Source organism: Amblyomma maculatum, chromosome 6 (genome assembly GCF_055883805.1).
Source record: "Amblyomma maculatum isolate TAMU_Amacu chromosome 6, ASM5588380v1, whole genome shotgun sequence".
In the NCBI taxonomy this organism is placed as follows: domain Eukaryota; kingdom Metazoa; phylum Arthropoda; class Arachnida; order Ixodida; family Ixodidae; genus Amblyomma; species Amblyomma maculatum.
Window position 1 is genome coordinate 29,938,373 of NC_139349.1, and position 11,012 is coordinate 29,949,384.

At 44.0% G+C, this 11,012-nt stretch overlaps 1 protein-coding gene across 1 annotated transcript; it reads right to left on the reverse strand.

Moving 5' to 3' along the window:
• Positions 1-2,126: 2,126 nt before the first annotated feature.
• LOC146185358 (oplophorus-luciferin 2-monooxygenase non-catalytic subunit-like) lies at positions 2,127-9,296 on the reverse strand. The gene is made up of 3 exons (XM_084607805.1): positions 8,647-9,296; positions 7,225-7,373; positions 2,127-2,326 (listed from the first exon to the last, which is right to left on the reverse strand). Exons 1-3 carry the CDS (start codon positions 9,294-9,296, stop codon positions 2,127-2,129), a joined length of 999 nt encoding a protein of 332 aa, XP_084463931.1.
• Positions 9,297-11,012: the final 1,716 nt, after the last annotated feature.

An 11,012-nucleotide genomic window follows, 5' to 3' on the forward strand; every position in this document is an offset into this window, starting at 1 on the left:
ACCGCGAAACACCGACGGAGGACACAAAGGTGGCGCTGCGTTTAAATAGCTTCGCTGGGTGCGTATTTGGCACGGAGTTTAAAGCGAGGAAGAGAAAATATGTAAACGGCAGAGAGGGTGGTCGGAAGAAGTAAAACGTGCGCTGTCTTGAGGGGACCTTGAAACGATAATGAAGCCATAATGAGTGTGTTTGCGGGGCACCGTTACACGCTCTTCTTATTGCCTTCGCTTCACCGGACGGCACCGTTGTCGGAAGCTGCCGTCAGCGGGAAAGAATTTCCTCGGCGTGTGTGACTTGAATGCCAAACAGTTGGGAATCGCTCTCTCGCAGCGCCGCGCTCTATGTCTACCCCGCCCGCGTGAGCGGTCTGCGATGCAGTACTCGGGCGATTGTGCCCCAAGCGTTCAAGCGCCGGTGTATATGTGTAAATAATGTCTCAGGCACAATGCGCTAATGGTAAGGGGGATTACCGAGCCATTCGCCACGACTTTAAACCTGCAGTTTCTTTTCCTTTCTTTCTTCTTTTTGTAGAAATGGGCTTAACGGCTTGGCAGGGTGGTAAATGATGCCAGGACAGAAAGCAAAAACTTAAACTAAAGAAATGGTAGGATGAAAACATTCAGATATTGCTTTTTTTTTTTTTTTTGCTCTGCGAATGTTTCAAAACACTTTCCGGGCGGTTTCTTTTTTGGACGCGTATAGTAACCGCGGCAAAGCCGTGCGCACGTGAATGTCTAATTAGTATTTAGGGCACGTAGAGCGCCTTGGCAGGTCCGGTTACTCTTTACACGATTAAAATCCAGCTCGTGCGCTATTAGAGTAGCCTTAAAATGATGCACGCGCGGGCTCACGTAGGATTGCAAACCGAAATAGGGCCACCTGATACGCTGTTAGGGCCACTGCTAGCATGCATAACGAGACGTCAATGTACGGCAGAGCTCAAGGTTGCTAGTATAAAGAGGGAAATATTCGCCCGAGAAGCGATTGGGATGAAAATGTATGCATTTGTATAGCCTCTTATCGTCATGTCTTCTGCAAGGACATTTCGCTACAGGCTATTGCAGCCATCTTCGGCAGCGGTGTTGCGCAGTGAATTAATGACGCACTTCATAGACGAAGCTGTCAATGGCAGGCTAGTTGGAAGTTCAGATCACCGTTACACAAACAGCATATTGAGCTGACGTCACGCAGCAAAATTCTTCAGCTGCAATCCCAAATTTAAGCATAAAGCAAAACATACCTTCGTCGGTTGAGCAATCATGTTCCAACACATCTAAAAACAGCTGCAGTGTAAGCGAGTTCATTGTCAAAACCATGGTGCTCGACTGTGCACTAAGGTCATGCGCTCATTGCTCGCATGCTCATGCATACTGCGTGTATTAAACACTTTACCGTACGCCACACATGCTGAGAAAAGGCCAGTTGCTATGATGACTTCCACTGTTCTGAAAAGACTTCGACTGTAAGACAACAGGAACTGCGAGGCTTTGTGTGAATTGATGAATGTGGACAAACAACAATATTTGTGATGAAATGTTCCGTGTAATTTCTCTTTACTCAGTTTCACGGAGGAAGAAAAAATATAATAACGGCTTGAATTTCTTTGCTTCACTTACTGTGAAGCTTTGTGGTACCCATGAGTGCGGTCATTTCCGGGTCTACCTGAACCACATGATGACTGGTGACACACTCCGCGATCCATGTGTTTCTTATGGCTCCAGCCCCAGTAATAAGCATTCCTAGTATGTAGTAGTTGAGAACCGGGGCTGTCGATTACGATCAACTACAACGACATCGACGACAGTGTTTAAACTGATAACGTCCATTACAAGGCCTCTGTTAAAAGTTGATCTGATATGTTTTGTTTGGCAACAAAACCCTGTTTCAAAGCTGTTGCTGCAAATTTATTCGCATTGCAGAGAGAGTTCGCAACAAATGCGACGAAAAACACTAAAACCAGATTTTAGTGATAGCCGCTGTTGAGGACTACAAGCTGCCACAGAAGGGGGCGGGAGCGCATTTGCATCAGGCGAAAGCATCGTATTAAAGGTTTTTAACGCTTTGGCGTTTTTTGTTTTGTTTCAAAGGTGCGTGTGCAGTTAGCGTGTTGCAATGCCTTAAGGGCTCAGGATGTCTCGTTTCCCTCTTCCGTAGAGGTCACTGCTGCCATGGAGTCATCGGTGGCGTCGCAGCTGAGCTGAACGCGTGTCAGCTCCTTGACGTTCCTGTTCAGCAGTGATTCGGGAGCAGCGCATGTCGGGTAGTGCCACTCTTCGGGAAGGTCGAGAAGGAAGGCGGCCTTGCAGTCGCACTGCAAGGGGTTGCCTGCGGCGCAAGACAAAACACACGAAGAAACGTGCAGCTAACATGGCACAAACCAAATACACCGTCAGAATTACCTAACGGTCCACTCATAAATCTGAATTTTGAGTGACGGATCTACGAGTGTTCAAAACCCCTAGCGGCGCACGATAGAAACAAAATGAACGGCGTTGCACGCACCTCTTCCTTAGGAAGCACATGAGAAGTGACCATGGTTGCCTGTTAGATCCCCGTCGATCCAGCACCTTACAGCGTGGTGGCGCCACATTCTGGCGCGAAAGATATACTCTTGCCGGTGTTCATTAAAAGGGGTCAAAAATAAACAATGCAGTGAAGTGTAACTGCAGTCGTCTACTTCCTTCAATCCTCATTTTGTTCCTCAGGTGAACAAAAGCTATACTCCAAGCGCAACTGTAATCTGGAGCAGACAGGATAGTGCGTAACTATACGGCATCGCAACATTGCTGCATTCTCAGCGCCGGCTTAAGGCATCGTTTTTTCGAATCACTCACCGAAGAACGGACTATGCCCTTCTATTGCTGAAAAAAAAAAAGAAAAAAAAAAGTCCGAAAGTCAGGCCTGTAGATTGTCACACCTTAACTATACTAGGCTAGAGCTCTATTGACTGCTCTTCAAATAATCACAATTCCTGGAATTTTTAAATGCTAAACTGACGTTCTTCATCATAGCCGACTCTAGTTATTCTCTATAGATGTTCATCTTCTCCATCTTCTCGTCAGTGCTATAGACAACGACTCCAGGTCATTGCTACCAACATCCGAGCCCGTATTCCGAGTTTGCATCGTTATTGAAGTTTCGCTATCTCACGTGACCTCGAGTCATCTGATTGGTGGAAACGCCGGAACCGGGTGTTGCCACCGCGGAACCGGAAAAGGTGACATCATGTTCCGGCGTTTCCACCAATCAGATGACTCGAAGTCGGGGAGATAGCGACACTTTCGATAACGACGCAAACTCGGAATACGGGCCCTGGAGAGATTATATCCCTTACACTAATCTCCGGGATCAGGAGCAAGCATTCAGTTGCCCACCTGGTGATGGTTCCAGCGGCAGGGGCGTGTCTTCAGCACCATTGCACCCCGAAAGCCTTTCCAAATGCATTGGGCTTTTTTTTTTTTTCGTTTCTTGAGGGAATGCATTATTTTCTTTAAGCCAACACCGAATCGCGTAATACGTCTATTGCTTAGACAGTATTGTGCGCACTTCCAGGCAGCAGTATGCGAAATGAAGCAAGAGCATCTTCGTAAACATGGAACGGTTCGTGTAGAGCAGCAAGCGCAATATTAAAGTGGCTTTCTACGGCTATATTGTGTGCTGACCGTCTCGCTCAAGGCAAGTGCCTCACGTGTAAAACATTCATCATCTTCGCTATTGCATCCGCCATTGATGCAAGCAGACCCTTGGGTTGTTCTCTTAATCATAGTGTGTACTTACCTGCGCGGCCTGTAACTTGCGTTCTTTTATTTTTATCTTGCCTCCACTTTACCGCTTGGCATACATGTACCGTTTTACCGGTTCAGGGCTACCACCAACACTTTATTCTGATTAGCTTTGGATGACATCTCGACAAACGCAGTCTTCGCCATTTTGACTTTATAGACTTCAACGGAATCCAGTTGAAAAAAAAAAAAAAAGATCAAGCGCCGGTTAAGCTTGGCATAGCACATGTATTCATGCAGAAGCAATGCTCGCCTAACTTTTGCTTCACTTATAGCTCTGCTTTGCGACATGTTGCCATGCTCACATATTGTTTTCCTTCGTTTGACCTCTACTTCTCTCACAGCAGCGTCGTCATCGTAGCCGTCAGTAATATAGCAACAGCACAACGACATCGTAGTTGCTTTCTGGGCGGAGAATTCAAGAGCGCTTTATATAGAATCGCTTAAGCTAAGTGTATAACGGGTGCTTGAGGCGCTCTTTGTGATGAAGGATCCCATAAGGTCTTTAGTTCAACTTTGACAGATAAGATATAGACGAAAAATACGACGCCTTCCAAAGCTCAGCGTAAAAGACTGGAAGCGGCTACCGAGATGATGCAATCACCTGTATTTTACGTAGAAAGCCAGAAACTGTTTAGCATGTGTTTATAGGTTGTTTAGATGGGGTTTTATTCCAAAAAAGCGTTACAGCGAACGCTGCGTAAATATTACCCTTTATACCCTCATGAGGTTCGGTGTTTAGTGACAGAGAATGATCATGGAGTTCCTTATGATATGCTAAAGCTATCAGGCTGGCATAGCATGTGGGAGCGCTGAGTGGCGGTTCGCCATGCGGATCTTCATGTCAGAGATATCCGAGAGTATATCGATATTATCTCTAACGAATAATTGATGATTTGAGCTTGAACATTTTGTAGCGAGATGAGTGGCATGTAAACTGGCTCACTTTAGACGACTCTGATAGTCTGTACTGTTTTTTGGAATAACTGCGATAAAGTAAAAAAAAAAAAAAAAAGCGACATGACGCAGTGGTATAACGCAGGGGTCAGTGAAGCTGGTCTCTTTACCTAGGCCGGGGTTTGATATCGGTTGGTGCAATTGCGGGCAAGTTTTTTTCTAGCGGTTACCGAGCTTCACACAGACCTCATAAAAATCCAAGAATGGGGGCAGTAATGTGTCTGCATTAAAAATTGAATTACTAATGCGATTGCGCTATGAGCTGACTGTAGAAGACGGCTAAGTGTCGTGGCTTTTAACTAGGAACGCTACAAAATATAGAAAACGATGGACATAAAGAACATTTTTGCACAAAGTCATCGCCTTCCTTGTAGCCTTGCTCATAAAGCAAATATTTTGCGTTCGTCCTCAAAAAAAAAAAAAAAAAAAAAAAGATGCAAACTAAAAACCTGTCAGATTCCATAGCCTGAATTTTTGGACAAATTTTGGGAAGGAGCTCTTGGACGTAGCTTTTTCCATATTGTATAACTTCATCACAACAACTAATATATCTTCATATTCTCCCTGGGAAGGTTCTCCAGTTATTTTGCTGTTTATTTTCAGAAACGCATACTATTGTTTTCTTATGCTCCGAGCCCTCAACAAAGTTCACATGCAAATTTGTCTACTTATCGGAAGCTTATATCATTCCCATCAACATGCGCATAGCAGTATCTTACAAAATACAACTTGCCCTTAATGATATAATAAAATGCATAAAATGCTTCATAAATATTGCACGTATGTTGTACAGAGTAAACTGAGAGCTAAATGTTGGACTCCCCATTCTTTCGAATGAACACACCCATTTCATTCTTGCCTAACTGCTGGCAAAAAATACCTCTCTTGAAGTTTGAAATCATTTTCATTTTTTAAAGAAGTAAGTGTTATACATTTATTCTCATCAAAAAAAAAAAAAAATTCTTGAATGCGAAGCAATACACTCAACTTGGCGCATGAGGCCTTTGTTGTCCATGTGCCATATAACCCAGAATTTTACGGCAGCCCTAGACGGCTATGTTATCTTCAACATGGCCCACTTAGTGAAAGCATAGACCAGATTTCTGTAGAATTGTGTGGTATTCCGAGATCTCTACATAATTATTTGCGAATACGTTCGGTCATTCATCAGGAGGTTGCGCGTTCAAATCACGGTCTGATTATCAAATACCCGAACCTTCTATCTGCATCTTTTTGATCAGGCCTGGATAACTACAACACAGTAGTTTATACAATACAATACAATACAATACAATACAATACAATACAATACAATACAATACAATACAATACAATACAATACAATACAATACAATACAATACAATACAATACAATACAATGTAATACAATACAATACTGATTTTTTGATAACGTGTCATATTTCTAGAAATAAGTAGCATGTTCTACCAGAGCTAGTGAGCGCTCAAAATTCTCGGCTGGGTTAATACTCAGGCGCTCTAAGGGATTGCATATGCTCAGTAAGAAAGGAGAAAACAATTTATCATTTTCAAACGCGGGAAATAAGGTAATAGAAAGTGAAAGGAACGTGAATATACTTATGCCTTTGCTAGCAGATGACGGAGGACATAATGGTTGCATACGCCAAGAATTATCGGAAATAGTTTGTGCAGACCTGCCACTTTTCAACATCCGAATCTTCTCCGCAATGCAATGAGATGTCTCCGCAATGCGGTCATATTAACCTTTCGTCTGGCGCATCATGGTCTTGTCTATGTGTCCTTAAACCGAACATAGCATTACACATATACTTTCGTTGCATTTATACCCTCAAGTTTTGTACAGATTTCGTGAAAAAGCTTTGGAACGCAAATTGGAACGTAAGTGAACGACGCTGGCTACTTGCGTAGCAAATGACGCAAATTCTTCGTAGCTGCCAGTCGTCATCATCATTATAAAAACTATACCCACTGCAGGTCAAAGGCCTCTACATATTCCTACAATAAACCCGGTCTTGTGCTAGCTGCATCCGCTTGACCCCTGCAAACGCCATAAAATCGGCCGCCCACCTGTTTTTTGCCACCTCCTGCCGAAATAATAATAATAATAATAATAATAATAATAATAATAATAATAATAATAATAATAATAATAATAATAATAATAATAATAATAATAATAATAATAATAATAATAATAATAATAATAATAATCTGTCGTTACGAACGACATAACGTCGCTGGGCAATGGCGTTATGTGAAATGGCTTGAAATGCCTAGAGGCGGCAGCTATGCTTAACTAGCTGCTACACAATGGGAGTGACTATCAATTTCTGAAGAGACTAGCTGCAGTTATGTTTGTAGGCAAATAAGTCGTGGATACTATATAAACAACATTCGCAGCTATCTAAACATTGTAACCATTCCTCAGCATGTAAAACACAACTCTTCACGCCAAGTTGTGTTCGGAAACCCAGCCATACACACCTGCCAGACTGACCCTGGTGTCGTTCCTGGCGAGGGGCAAGAGCGTCGCGGCCCTGAAGGACGCTATCGAGTTGTGTCGCAGGCCGACTTCTTGTAGAGATGGCAGCTCTTCAGCAAAGTCCAGCGGTAGTGACGTCAGGTTGGCGTAGCTGTGTGAGGTTTGACCAGAGAGATTAGAAGGAAGCTAATTCCGTAGCCATGTCCTTCGCACCTTCACAGTAGCCAGTTAACAAGTGCGCTTGTCTACTTTACACCTGTGGAGTCAGGAAGGCAAACGAGGGAACAAGACAGTTCACACATAACCTGAACGGGAGCAGAGTACAGAGCGCCGACACGCCTGATCGCTCGTCAGAAGTATCGGGGCAATGCTGCAGTGGTTTTGAAGAGTGAAGTACCGCGGCGAAATTTTCTGTGCAGGGCTCGTGTGGCGCCGCATACATGCTGAATATCAATGATGTAGCAGTGAAAATGCTGATCAAATGTTCCTCACCGGAAACCACCATTATATGATTTAATTCTAACTTGTCCAGTGGCTTATATACAGTAACTGTATTGTAATCTTTCTCGATATTCCTTGTACTATAGACATAGGGTCTCGGCCCCAAATCAAGTAAAGGTGCTGGTCAAAGTCTCTAAGTACGTGCGGGCTCCGTTATAAATCAAACTCCACGAGACAAACTGGCATATCTATCTGCACGACTTCATGTAAGGTGTCTAATCGCGATAAGTCAATGTCTTGGCTCTTGTTTTGTTGGCCAGTTAGACTGGCTCGCATGCAAACGCCAGCTTGTATGAACCCTGAACTAGGTTGCCATTTTCACACCGTACTTACGTCAGACACGTTCTGTTTCCACATTAAACAGAACGTGCCATTTCAAACTTTTCTCAGGGGAGTAAAATGGCATCGACAGCTACACCTTCCTCATGTATAACTTCATGCGAGTGCCAACACCAATTTTGATATAAACTACTCGTTCTTTCGGTCACTTAATCACACCGGGCTCGTTCTTTCGGAAGCGCCCCTTTTGTGGCCCCACCGAGCTTATTCATGCGAATTTTAAATTAGCACATGCTAAGGCAACTGCGGTACCGATGCCAATTAAAGAAGATCTAGTTATCACAGCAACAAATTAAGCACTCGATTTTCAGAGTTCCAATAACTTATAAGGCGATACTCTTAGAGCCGCTTCTTCACTATACTTTGTTGTTTGGAATGGGCTCCTACAATGGGAAAGAGCAACAAACGAGAAAGAAGGGAAAGGCAAGACAAGCGCTGAGTGCTGTCGCGTAAAGAGATTTTTTTTTTTGGCCTGATTCTATATGCAGTTCTTTTTGTTTTACTTATGTAAATGACCAACAATACCGAGACTGCCCGTTAAAAAACAAAAACAAAAAAAAAAAAAAAAAACGTTCTTCACTTACTCGAGTATGAGTCTCCACAGCTTTGGCGCAGGGCGCGGTAGCATGGTACGAAGGAATGTCCCCAGGTTGCTCTTGATCACGGACACTCTTTCCAGATTTTCCAGTGGCGCCAACCAGTCGTCGTCGACGCTTTCTATTGTCGACCTGACCACCGCGACGTGGCTCACCGAGTGCGGCAATTGAGCAAAGTTGCTTGAAAGTCGCAGGCCCGTCATGTTGACCAACCTGAGCTCCACCAGCGACCGCATGTCGCTCAGCATTGTCCAGCTGCTAGGGAACGTGCTGGCGTCCGCAAGCTCGAAGACCTCGAGGGAGTCCTCGAGTCCTTCGAAAGGGTAGTAACGTTGTATCCATCCCCTAACGTAGGTACCGACGGTAACGTTGCTTAGTTTCAGGTGTGAGGCGTTGGTGCGGGCGAAAGTCTCGGGAAGAAAGTAGTCCAAGACGCTGTCGCGCAGCACCAGTCTCGTCTTGGGCAGGTCCAGGTCTCGAGGAACGGCGTTCCATAATTGTTCGGGGTTGTCGAAGCCGGAACAAACGAACTCTTCGACTCGTGAGGAAGGTCGCTTCAAATTAGTGCAGCCTGACTTCGACGTTACGCCCGTTACGGCGAGGACCGCCATGAAGGCGACGACTGCGCCCAACGACATGACCTCTTCTCTTCTCGCATGCGTCGGTAATGCCCCGGTAATTTTCGCCGCGTACTCCGCGAGACGCAGTCACGGGAGTCTCCCAGTAGATGTTGGTAAACATTGGCTTCCGCTTAAATGAAACCGTGATAAGAAACGGCTGAAAGGGCGGAAGACTCTCCTCAGGTTGCAGTGGCAAGTCGTTGAACCCTCCTCGGGCTATCTGAGGGAAAACAACGCGAGCGGCAGACTGTCTGCTAAAAACGGCCCGCGCGGACTCTGCCAATATTTCAACGCCGGAAGTGTGTGATATGAGGGTCGATATTGAAACAACACGCGCCTCCTCTCTTAATATGGACTGTGGTACGCCGAATACAACTTGGAGATGTTCAGAGAGATAACGAGCACCATTGTAAGCCATTCACAGGAGTGATATATGATAGGCTACCATTGTCCTTAACTCAAAACGCTAAGTGCTCGCACGCCGTATTGTGCGATGCATTTTTGTCATGCGTAAGATATTGGCTTCCAACTTGCACACAACATGGGCATGCGTACTAGGAATGTTTCGAGTAAGCAAGCTAAGACAGCTAATTTAGACCAAGGTAATTCAGTATAACACGCAAAATGAACATATAATGTCGCTTCGCCTTTAAGTTCTCTCATCATTAAATGTTTCCTCGAATAAACAACAGACTTCGATAAATATCTCCTGCCAAGTGCGCTAAAAAATTTCAATCCAGAGTGAAATTGCAAATAAGCGCGCCTCTATTTTGACAGGCATTCATCGGTCATTGCACTGGAGAACTGATATTGAACACCTGTGTCTTACCTTGTGCTTAGACTAGTTGCACATTTTCTTTTTATTATTATTGTTACCGCTTCCTGGAGACTTTATGGGAGTCTGCATTCACCGACATTGTATTGTGGTTGTGTCTTATCTCGTTGTGTTGTTAACTTATTTATTCAATTACCCTAAACACACGAGCGGACATTACACAGGTGGGTACAATAAATATTTAACATACAGAACGTTCACAAAGCAGACAAATATTTAGATAGTTCGTACGTGAAGTGAGCACCTCACTTCAAGGGAAAAATAAATGTGCTGCTCATAGAATATTCACAGCCTCGGGACTTCAAGCTATAAACAAAAGTGCCAGATGCCACATTATCCTGTAGTTGATTCCTGTAACAAATGGCGTCAAGAAGCGGGGACTGAAAGGAAAGATTTGTAGGGGCAAAAATGGGCTGTACTTTGTATTGATGATCCAGTCGCGGAAATACCTGATTGGCTAGTTTTATGTGTGGCTTAAAACATGATAAATGATTATAATAAAGCTTGCGAAAAAATGACAAGGGTTGAAACAACCTGTGTTTCTCGAGAAGTGGTAAGTTAAGCCAACTTCTTATTTTAGACACGCTTGCTGTGCGTGAATAGTTCTTTGAAATGAACCATGCAGCTTTATTTCGGAGAGATTCAACTTTATTTATCAGATAAGTTTGATGTAAAAACCGTATCAAGCGATCCGTATTCTAGTTTTGAGCGCACTATTGAAGTGTATACCGTTGGTTTTGTAGACAAGCTGGCCAAACGCAGGCTGCGCCTAATGAAGCTAAGTGCTTTAGATGTCTTACTCAACACTATACCATTGTGAAGGTTACATGACAGTTTGGAAGATACATTAACGCCTAAGTACTTTGTGTTGGACACAAATTCGAATTGGGCGTCGTTTA

Bases quoted from the DNA above. Each gene is read 5' to 3' on its own strand.
- LOC146185358 (XM_084607805.1), bottom strand. From the start codon at position 9,296: ATGTCGTTGGGCGCAGTCGTCGCCTTCATGGCGGTCCTCGCCGTAACG. The intron at 7,374-8,646 runs GTAAGTGAAGAA...AACCTCACACAG, and splicing joins CTGTGGAGACTCATACTCGA to CTACGCCAACCTGACGTCAC. The intron at 2,327-7,224 runs GTGTGTATGGCT...CTTGCGCCGCAG, and splicing joins CACCAGGGTCAGTCTGGCAG to GCAACCCCTTGCAGTGCGAC.